Here is a 12,035-nt window from a genome sequence, read left to right on the forward strand (position 1 = left end):
TGATAGGCAATACAAGTGAATATAGTATTATTAAATATTAACTATTATTTTAAATTTTAATTTTTCTTTTAAAAATATTTTTGTAATTAATTTTCATCCTTTGATCGAACTGGTCGATTTTTTTATCTAAACTAACCAATTTTTGACTTATTCAGTCGACTTTTGATTGATTTTTAAAAAAGCACACATTAACTCGATTTTTGATTAATCGAAACTGGACCCGTTCAAACTCCGATTAATCGACTGATTGTTAGAATATCGGCTACAATAGAGCAATCACATATAAAAACTTAAAAAAGTACTACTGTCCCGAGAAAATGTATATATTTAGAGAAATAGTAGTGCTAGATTTTCCAAAAAAATTCACAAAAATTTTATCAAATAACGTAACAAATACATAACATTTTTTATTTTTAAATATATATTTATTTCTGCGGGATCTAATATTATTATTAGCACGTGACACATTATTATTTGAGGATTTTTTTGAGAAAAAAACCGGGTAACCTGGAATTTCTCTTAAAAAAAGGACAAATAAGCAAATGCAAGTTGAAACATTTCCTGCAAAACTCCGCCCATCGAAAACAACAATAAATTATACTACCACTACACAGATACGTATGTATTATCTTTAGCTTTGCTCTAAAACTAACAAAAACTGTCAGTAAATTAAAAACATTAAAAGATGGCCTTAATTCCCTCGCCGGAAACCTTATCTCTTTCCGTCGTATCTAACTCTCACCATTACAAGTCCACCGCCGTTGCCGCCGTCTTCCACCACCACCCTCCGTTGTGCCTTCCGTTTAAATCCGCCGTTTCTTTATCTTCCGTTCGCCGCTCCTCATGGTCTCTTAAACCCCTCGCTTTTTCCACCACTTTGATGTCCAATTCCGTACCGGTTAGTATATTTTTTTTTATAATTTATCGAGATTATTCGTTTATCGAATTTAAATATTCGTTGTTTTATTTTGTTTGCATTGTTGAAAACTAAACACAAAATCAAATAGAGATTCCAATAAGTTAAATATTAAAATGAATAAAGTAGCTTATATAGCCATTACAATTTACAAATACTGGAAATAAAAAAACACACACAATACGCAGCTCACTGACCGACCTAAGAATACTAGCTAAATTAGATAAACTCTAAGAGCAAGTCCAATGCATAAGCATAAGAGTAAGTCGAATGCAAGATGTAAAATGACTATAGTCATTGTTATAATTTGGAACTAAAAATGTCACTTTAACTCTTCAACTCCAATGCATTTTGAAACGAATTGTTTCCTAATTTACCTAAATTTTGTCACTTTCCCGTGAGTTTAATTTAAAGCACATTAACATGCATTTTATTTGTAATAGTTTGATGATGTGGCTAGATGCATAAATTCATCTTTAATTTCAAATTTTAAAACCAAGGATGCATATATATGCATATTTACGTCCAAGTATAGAATCCCTTTGGAGTTGAAATTAATGACATTTGATTTCAAGCATTGGACTTGCTTTAACGTACATCAGGATTTATTGGAACTGAAATCTATCCTCTCATTTTATTACCAAAATTTGGTTTCACCCTCTTTGATTTAACCAAATCTTTGGGTCAATTCCTTACAACTACTCCCTCCCACAGTAATAGTCTCTTTTGAGAGATTTTTTTTCCATAATTCATGTCCACATTTAAGTTTCACTGCAAATTTATTGACAATTTTCCAAAATCACCCTCCTTGAAAATTGCATAACAATTAATGAGAGGTGATAAGGTTAATATGAGTCAAGATTCATGCATTTATGAGGGTTAAAGTGGAAATGTACATTTAAAGTTTTCTTAACAAGCTTAAAAAATTGAAAAGAGACTAGTATTGTGGGACGGAGGGAGTACATGATTAAACATGATTTATTAACTTAGTTTCACTTATGAGATTTCACATCAATCTCGGTTCGATTCCCTATAATTACATACTTAAGAGGTTGTTTGGTTCGAGGGGTTTTGGAATCAGGTTTGAGTTTCGGTCATTTCAACCCAAACCGAGTACCTGGTGTTTGGTTAAGACAAAATATCTCCGGAACCATTCCTCAAAAGGTATGGTTTTTTCATACCATAGGGAGAGGTGGGTACTAGGGAGGGGTATAGAGAATCAAATTTATTTCGACTATTCTCATTTGTATTTGAGCTAAATGTAATTTTTTATATAAAAAAAATCAGTGGACAATTTTTTTTTAAAATAATAATAATGAAATTAATATTTTTAAAATAATTAATATTAAAAACTCTAAAATATTTTAAACCGGACATATTTATTCCAGCTCAACCATATACATGATATCAGAAATGATACATCAACCTCATACCACTTTAACCCGATTCCTGTTTTCAACCCCATAACACATCTTGAACCAACTTTGGCTTCACTTCTTTGGTTTCACACCAATCTCGGATTCAATTATATGTAGTTACATTCTTGTGCAACGTTTATTATAAAATAATAAATAATGTGCAACTAAAATAGTGAAATACATTCATATTTTAAATTTTAATGTTAAGACCGAATGATACTACCAACGAATTATAAAATTAACATTTTAATCTCGGTCCGTGCTTCACACGGTTGTTTCCTACTACTAATAAACTTGACTAAAATACTTAACATTCCCTCCCTTAAACTGAAGTTGCTGGTAACAATTCAGTTACCAACAACTTCAGTTTAATACATTCTTTGACTCGATCCCAAGCAATCCACGAAGTTTTTCAAATGTTTCTAGTCTCAAAGGCTTCACTAAAGTGTCTGCAATTAATTTGCTTGTTGCTGCCACAAAACTTGAGCTCAAAAATTCCATCTTTTGCAAGATCATGCAAGAAATGTAATCGTAATTCGTACATCAATATGTTTACTGGATTATAAGACAGCTTGATTGTAGAACAATTATCATAGAATATAGTGACACATTTGCAATGAAAATGGCCAAGCTTATCTAGCACCCTCTGCATCTGTACACTTCAACAAGCACAAGCAGTGGCAGCAACGTATTTTGCCTCCATACCAGGTAAGTCACTACCAGCTCTTTACGTGTTGACCACAATGTAACACTATTACTCATCATAAGCCTGAGGTACTCCGCCGATCATCAAGATCACCAACATAATCACTATCGGTATATTCCACCAATTTATTACCAATTCCTCTTTTATAAAATATTCCCAACTCGATGGTGCCCTTGATCAACACTCTTTTAGCTGCAAATAAATGCATCTCCCTCGGAGTTGCCATGAATCAGTTGCTTATACAATGTGCTATCAACCACGGCCCGGCCCGACCACCCTCCTTTGATAGTTTAGACCCTCCATTTTCATGTTTCTTGGATTGTTTGCTCGTAGCTGCATTTCTCGAAGCCATTCCTCAAAAAATATCCTTCAATATTTATGTACAATGCTCTCGATGCTTGTCTTAGCCCATATAACGCCTTCAGAAGCCTGGAAACTTTACTTTCTTCGCTCTTTTTTACATAGCCCATAGGTTGATCAACATAAACCGGCTCTTCCAAATCTCCATACGATAAAAGGCCGAGTGCCATTTTTTTACCTTTTTCTCAGATAAATATAACAGAAATAACCGATTTTAATTTTTTGGCCAAGTTTAGCCGGCGAAATACACAAGTGCCAGTGAAGTAATATACAATACACAATACATGGTGGGGTATTCCATATGACTTACACAATGCAGATTGGAGTATTAGTGTTATGCAATTTGGAACAGGGTATTTAGTATTGAATACGCGTTCTCCACCTGAGTATTGGTAAAACTATTAATTTTTTAATACCTGATACGCAATCATTTAGGGAGTAACATGTGTAGATTGCAATGAATACACACACATTTACAGTTCAGGTATTATGGAATTGCTCAGTTAAGCACGATCTCACAAAGAAGATAAGCATGACGTGATTTGGTTGACGAGAAGACCAACTGAATCTCCCATTTTCACCATTCTATTCTGTCTCTTGTGTTATTCTACTTGGATTAGGGTATTCAGATAATGGCAGAGAATGAAAGCTGTGAAACACTATAGCAAAAATAATATTTCAATTACAGCATGACTTGCCATATGTAGGGCAAGTACTTTAACATACAACAGAACTTGGATATTTCCTTCTCAATAAAATTATGAAAAATGCTAGGGACCCCAAAAAATGTCCCAAAAATATTTCCAAAGAAACACATGTCACGAGATTATTGGTCACTTTCTAATAATAATATGGGACCCCGGCGTGCATACATATGCGCCCACAAATGAAAACGCGCCATATGCCATTTGGGATAACATTTGTGGAAAATTGGGGTACTAGCACTACTTATAAATTATTAGCTCTATTGATTATTAATTTTTAGTTAGGGAACATATAACATTTTGCAAGACCTCAATAAATTGACAATCTTGATTAATTATTAATATTTCAGTTCCGAGGTGGCAGAGTTCTTAATCAATAGAGATTCCATTGTTGTTTAGTAGTGACCTTCTAGAGTGAGAATAGTCTGACAGGAAGTGCTACAGTGTTAAAGGAAGAGATTCTCAGATTCTTGGGGTCTGGCATTTATTTGTCATAATCTAAAAAATATCGATGTGAGAATCCTTGTAAGTTATAACTTATAATATATTTCATTATGTCGAGATGAAGCGTCAAGTTGCTAAAGGCGGCACAACCCTATTCCTTAAAGAAATCTCGATTTCCACTTGCAGAGTATTATCTGAATTTGTGATATGTACACCACCAAGTTCTTGACACCCTGGCCTCAAATTTTATTTGTCCTCGAGCATCAGAAAAAAGGGTTTGTGTAAGGCAAGACCTGCTTCTTCACAAATTTCAAGACAGATGCGTTATTTAAAAAATTACTTGTTGCAGTATCATGTTTCAATCTGTCATGGATTTTTCTGTACTCTTTCCAGTTATGGATCTGAAGCAGCCTCTTATGTATATATGGTCTTTCTTGTCCTCTTTCTTTTCATATATTTCAATCTGTTTTCTTTTGTTGCCCTTTATTAAACAGTCAAAGAATGGATTATATACTGTGGGAGATTTTATGACTAAAAAGGAGGAATTGCATGTGGTAAAACCAACAACAACTGTCGATGAAGGTAATTCTGGTGCTAATTTTCCGTTTGTTAAACATTTTAATGTGTCTAATGTGTAATCTGTTTTGTGCTCTTTAGCATTGAATGCTCTTGTAGAGAACAGAATAACTGGATTTCCTGTGATTGACGAGGAGTGGAAATTGGTAAGTATATTTTGATTCAGGTTATGTTTCTGCGAAGATCATTTTATACTGTATAACCTTTAGCACGAGAATACTAAACTGTTAGGATTTTTTGTTAAGTGCAGTTTTCTTCTCTACACAGTAAGTGGGGTGGAGATATTTCTTGGTCATGACATGACTGCTTTAAAATTAATAGTAATATGTTGTTTCCTGGAGCTTTCTGAATGTATCGACTGTTTTCTCAGTAATATTCCCTTGGTTAAATTTGTAATGCTTGCCAATTTTATGTGTGTGTTTCGACACAACCTGTTAAGTATTGACCTGGTATGTGTTGAGATTCAGTGTTGAATATAATTCTACCAGCATGCTTTGAATTTGATCACCTGAAGTATGAATTTGTACATGGAAAGAAGGCAGGGCCAGTACTTCTATTTAAAATTGTAAGGTAGAAAGGTCAGTCGTACGTTCATTTGGAAACCAGTTTTTGTAAGCATCCGAGATTTATATTTCTCGGGGAGTGTACAAAAAACAGAGGAGATACTTCATGGCCTTGAAGGCATAAGAGCATATATTGATTAAGAAAGTTCCTATTGCTGAACTGTTAACTATGGTCAGGTGTTGAATTTCTGTAGCAGTTTTCTGTATAAATCATTTAATTCTTTGGTTAGTGTGTGAATCATTTTGCTTGAAGAATTTTAGAGAATGGATAAGTGCAGTGAGACAGTATGTGGAAATTAAGCTCATCTACTCATAAATTAAGCTGACATATTTAGTGAACAGAATATATGAAGTAGTTTAAAGGCTCTACAGTTGACGGAAGGAACGAGCAGATTCCGAATAAAATGTAGTGGGATGGTAGAAAGCAAGTTTGAGTTTGACACCATTTGTAGTCATATAAAATAAAAGTATGTCCTCAAAAGTAGTAGACTACTGACTACACAATAAAAACAGGGTTTATACCTTGGTCATTACTCTGAACCTACTGCCTGTTGAAAATGCCATGGCACAACCTAAATTTTGCTACATTTTAAATAAAGCTTCCTTTCTAAAAGGAGATTTAAGTCATTGTTCTGTTTTAATCTTGAGCATTTATGTGAGGTACTTTTATAAAGTAGAGCTATGATCTATATTCTGATATTATACGAGCTAATCATAGAGATAAAAGCGATTATTTACTGTACTCTAAGAATTCCAAGGTACTTTGTTGCTGCAGGTTGGTCTTGTTTCAGATTATGATCTACTTGCATTGGATTCTATATCAGGTATGCCAAATATAATATCAGCCTTAAAAAAATTCTTGACCTCATTTTCTTGAAGTAAATCAAGATAGCAATTTTTTTCTTGGTATACTGGGTGAATTTGTTTCTTTATAGCCCTTTTTCAAAAACAGTTAATATGCATGCAGCACCGTGGCACTTCATCTTACAATTGTTTCTTTTCGAACTTGCTATGCTTGTGCCGTTTATTTTGTCATTCGATATCTATTCATCTTACACCATTCAATTTTTCCTAAAATGTTAGTTAGTGATTAGCATATCTGTGAGAACTATAGATTATGAACAAGACTGTTCTGACATGTAACTTTTTTGAATTATCATACTATTGTCGTAGTTCTCTACATTGAGAAATCCTCAAGTCAAGAATTCAGATAGCATAGTGGCAAAGGCTATCCCCGTCCCGTTTCACCATACATCTTGATTCGAGTCGTTTCTTCCCCGTATATGTCTGTGTATACTTGAAAATGTAATATACTAAAACATAGAAAATGTACAAAAGAAACTTGAGTTCAGGAAAGTACCATAACTTTATTTTTCTTAAAAAAACATATGTATTGTTCTGATATAATTAATGTAAATTTCTGCACTTCCTTTCACTTTATTACTTGTTGATTCATCTTAACATCCCAGGATGACAATTATTAGTCATTTGTTTTTTTTTCTCCTTTTGACTAGATATGTATGATGTTTTTCCAGGTACTAGTCGATCTGATACAAGCATGTTTCCTGAAGTTGATAGCACATGGAAAGTATGTGTTAACATATCCACTTCTGAAAGTTTTATGTGTTTATTGTTAAATTTGTGAACCATGTTCCTTTTGTGTTCTACATTTTTGCACTTCCCCTACAAAATCCGGGATGTTTCCCTCTCAATGATGAAGCTTATCCCCGTAATTAAAAATAAGGTTGACTTATAATGAGTTACACCTCCAAAATAGGTCATCAGACCAATGGTCCAAATGCACGTCTTCACTGGTCTTTAATTACCATAATACCTAAATCATCTCTTTGTATCGAAGTCAGTGAGCTCATCAGAAGTTGTTCCTATTTGATAAGCTAAATCACTTCTATTCTGATGTTTAACTCTGCGCTTAATACAAATGACAAGAGTCTTTAGGGTCCTCTTACTAAATTGTGGCCTCTGGATGCAGACATTTAATGAAGTGCAGAATCTGCTTAGTAAAACAAATGGGAAATTGGTTGGTGATCTGATGACACCCGCTCCTGTGGTTGTGCGGGAGTCTACAAATCTTGAAGATGCTGCTAGGTATGGTCAAATAATCCTTTGTTAGGTTTGGCTATTCGTGTACACTTGTGTGCTGAAATATTGGTTTTCATCAATATCAGATTATTGCTCGAAACTAAATATCGCCGACTTCCGGTCGTTGATAGTGTAGGAAGGCTGGTAAGCATATTAGTACTGTCTTGTAATTAGCTCTAATTTTTTACCAAATGCTCGATCACAAACATTTACTGCACCTTGAAGGTTGGCATCATAACAAGGGGGAATGTTGTCAGAGCTGCCCTTCAAATAAAACGAGCTGCTGAAGCAGGAGCGTAACAGTATGCTACGTTTGCTTATGAGTTTGCAGAAAGTTTTAATTGGAGCGACAGGAATCACATTTGCTCTTGTCTTATCTATACAATGTGGGAAACCTTGGCATCTATGATCGGAACTGCAGGCTCTGCAAAGTATTTAAAAGTTGAAGTTGAGGTGTGTAAAATTTTGTTGTGGATACAAGGCCGAAAAAAGACGTGCCAGAATACTATAGGTTACAACTGCGTATAACTTCACTCAGTTGTACAGAGTTTGGGAATAAAGATGTATGCACAACATTCTTTTGAATGTCTGTTGCACCACCTCTCAATTATACTGAGCTTGTCGGGTTCAAGAATGATTGTTAATTTGTTATGTTATCTTGGGACATTGTTTACTGTGTTGCCTAGTTGATCAATGATATCTTATATGCTTTACAGATGGTATTGCCAGTGGGATAGGGGACGTTTGTTTGGATTTTTATCCAAAAAGCTTAGGAAAAGTTCCCAATGCTAATGAGTGGGATTCGTACTTTCTTTGCAGATTTAGGGCCGTGCAGTAGTCGGTTTGGTCAGCTTTTAACGATTAAATTGGACCTGATCATTTATGTTATTTTTGTTGATTATCAAACCGGACTGGACTGTTTAAAATTTGTGACCAAGTTGGACCAAACCGCAATTAAACGGTTTGGTCAGGTTGGTAATAATTTGAAACCTAACACATAAATGTTAAAAAAATATTTTCTAAAATTTAAATACAAGAATTATACATAAATACTAATTTGAAGATATTTACGTATAAAGTAATATATAAAGTATAAGATAAACTTATGTAGATAAATATATTGATATATATTAAAACGGTCTAGCCAGACTTTAAAGGTTGATTTGGAGATAAAAATCAAGTTGAACCGTAAAATAACAATTTTTGTTAATATCAAAATTAAACCAAGTCAAATTACGGAAAAAACTAAAAAAAAAAGTATGGTCGATTTGATCTGATCCGGTTAGGCCGATTTGAACTTTTTTGCTCATCCTTGGGCAACTGCGCAAATCAAAATACAAATTTTCTTCTTCTAACAATCAGATTCAAATTCTTGTACAATTTGTTATATGAGTAAAAATTACTAACAAAAAAGAAGAAGTACACCTCTCATAAATTACAGCAGTAACATTCTTTTTAGTAACCTAAAAATGATATAGTACCTGAATTGAATTGTACAGTATATAATCCTTTCTTTTATTAATTTAATGACTGGATTAGGACAAGATACAAACTTAGAAACCGGGGTTGACTTCACAATAGAAACAGAGATACTCGTATCTGTATTTAAGCACACTCCCTCAATCTTGTCTTTGATTTGAAATCTTAACTCCTGTAAGTAAGCGAGGGGATACATGCATTTCAAGATACCTGTATCTGTTCAATTAATGTTATAGATTGTGTATGCTCACAAATTTGATTTCATACAATCTGCTGAGAACATCTTTTAGCCTAAAATCCAGCAAATATTGAAAATGTGAAAAATTAGTAAAATAATTGTTATCGTCGTTGTTATAAGTGAAAAGAATAATTTCTGTAATATTACATTATGTTCAGATTATGATCTAATGAAATAATTATGTATCTACGAATATTAACTGGAATAATAAATAATATTTTATCAATTTAAAATCAATTCTCCTATTTAATCTGTCTAAAAATAAAATGAAAAATGTCTCTCATGTAATAAATGTAATTAGGGACGGAGGGAGGGGTGGCCGGCGGTGAGGCCACCACCCCAAACTCCGGTATAATCATGAAATTAGTATTAAAATTTATGTGAAAAAATTACATATTTGTATATTCAGTAGTAAAAAAAATCAATTTTCGCCTCCTCTAAAATATATAAATTTTATAAATTTAGTTCTAATATTAATATGATATTTACAATAGTTAAGAATTTAGATATACGAATTCAAATATATTTGTATATTGAAACTGTTAAAAATAATATTTATTAATTTATTTAATATATAATAAATTAAAAATATATATTAGTTATTTTGAAAAAAATTCCGTCACATCAAAGTCTGGCTTCTGCTCCTTCCCCGCATGTAATCATGTAGCTCAAAGAAATCTATGATTGAAAATGGATATTTTTTAAAAAGCTCAAAAGAAACAATAGAGATGAAATTGAATTCAGAGAAGGGTATTATTTATTCTAAAGAAAATGTGAATCAGATCGTTGGATAATAATTGAGTAGACTGCTAGAGTTTTAAGAGGAACGAATCATATGAATAAATTAATTTCCCTACGATCAAACAACCGACAATTATCGGCTTAAAAGTCAAGTTTGTCATTAATAGGCTTCCTAATGCTCTGTTTTCCTTCAAAATCAGATAAAATTTTTGGAGAAATCTGATTATTGCTGTGTAGAGTTGTTTTTTGACGTATTTGAAAGATAGGCTTTTGGCGTAAAAAAATAGTTTTTTGAAAAAATAAAAATAAATTAGAGATTTGATAAAATGAAATCCTTAATATTAGTGTTTGGTAATTATTTTTTTTGAAATAATTTTTTGATTACAAAAAAGCTAATTTACAAAAAATTGCTAGGAGGAGCATTTTCAAGTAATTAGTAAAAAATTAATTAAAATATTTATTTATCAAACAGTTTTGTTGGAAATAGTTAAATTCAATCAATTAGTCAAAACAGTTAAATCAATCAAATCAGTTAGTTTAAACAACTATTTCAAACCATTACCGTTAACTGATATCATTTAATTGTCAGACAATATTATTAGTAATTTTTATGTTGTGAAATGACACCACTCCCATTTTTCTCGTCATCACGGTCCTGTAGATTCGTATTTTTCTGATATCAATATTATTATTTTTTATAAATTTTTACCGTAAACCAAAACGCTCATACTCCAAAACAATTTTATCTTTTTTCAAAAAAAAAACTCTCTCCCGTTCAATTCTATACAATTTCATTTTTAGGACGTCTCTTTAAATTATATACTCCCTCCATCTCCTCAATTTTTTACATTGGGGGATGGGGACTCGACACGCACTTTAAGGCTCCGTAAAAGTGTTGTTCTATTATTATTTTTCAATTTTTTTTTTCTTTTGAATGAAAATATAATGTTTAAATTTTTATACAGAAAAAGAAAATTTTGAAAAAAAGTTGAGGAATCATGTTTTATATGTACCTTAAAATGCTTGCCGAACATTGAAAAAGAAATGCAAAGAAATGAGAGGGACGGAGGGAGTATGTTCCAAAAATAGTAAAATTTTATAATAAAAGAAATAACTATATCCGGTTACATCCGCTACACTTACTTTATAGATTAAATAGTAACCGATCCCATCATTTTATCCATTTTTCATATTTTTTCAATAAATTATATTTTTTCTTAAAATCTGCGACACACCTCTTACATATTCTAATTAACGGAACGTATAGTAATTAACGGAACGGAAGGAATATATTTAACAATCTTCTCATCTTTATTTTTTGACAGAGAACTTCAGACAGTAACCTCTCCGCATATGCACCCATGATGGAAAAAAAGTTATTGATTTATTTAACGTAGATGAACAGATGAGTTAACTCAGATGATTAAGAGTTTATCCTCGGTTATTTTATATTTGATTTTCGATCACTCGAGAATTTATGAGAACATATATTCATTTGTAAGATTATAAAACATATTTGTCAAAAAAACATAAATGGACGGTATTGGATAATAAATTTTAAATTAATACATCAACAGAATTCGATGTTTTTTTTATCAAAGAATTCGATGTTGTTGTTAATTTGTCTGTTATTTCATTAAAGATAGATGAACATGGTGACTGTCAGTTTAATTGACGGATCAATAAACGACTTCCATCAAATCATTTAACGTAGCAAATAATTAAAATCAACAAATTAAACTGATTTAATAAAGCATGAAACACGGGAGTTGGCGGTGGTTGATCAGATG

At 32.3% G+C, this 12,035-nt stretch overlaps 1 protein-coding gene across 1 annotated transcript; it reads left to right on the plus strand.

Moving 5' to 3' along the window:
• The first annotated feature begins 545 nt into the window (after positions 1-545).
• LOC141662069 (CBS domain-containing protein CBSX1, chloroplastic-like) lies at positions 546-8,502 on the plus strand. The gene is made up of 8 exons (XM_074469121.1): positions 546-898; positions 5,043-5,130; positions 5,206-5,270; positions 6,463-6,511; positions 7,223-7,275; positions 7,678-7,793; positions 7,874-7,931; positions 8,013-8,502. Exons 1-8 carry the CDS (start codon positions 686-688, stop codon positions 8,085-8,087), a joined length of 717 nt encoding a protein of 238 aa, XP_074325222.1. The 5' UTR covers positions 546-685; the 3' UTR covers positions 8,088-8,502.
• The last annotated feature ends 3,533 nt before the right edge of the window (positions 8,503-12,035 follow it).

This window comes from Apium graveolens, chromosome 5 (genome assembly GCF_009905375.1).
Source record: "Apium graveolens cultivar Ventura chromosome 5, ASM990537v1, whole genome shotgun sequence".
NCBI classification, from domain to species: domain Eukaryota; kingdom Viridiplantae; phylum Streptophyta; class Magnoliopsida; order Apiales; family Apiaceae; genus Apium; species Apium graveolens.

Bases quoted from the DNA above. Each gene is read 5' to 3' on its own strand.
- LOC141662069 (XM_074469121.1), top strand. From the start codon at position 686: ATGGCCTTAATTCCCTCGCCGGAAACCTTATCTCTTTCCGTCGTATCT. The intron at 5,131-5,205 runs GTAATTCTGGTG...TGTGCTCTTTAG, and splicing joins AACAACAACTGTCGATGAAG to CATTGAATGCTCTTGTAGAG. The intron at 7,932-8,012 runs GTAAGCATATTA...TGCACCTTGAAG, and splicing joins TTGATAGTGTAGGAAGGCTG to GTTGGCATCATAACAAGGGG.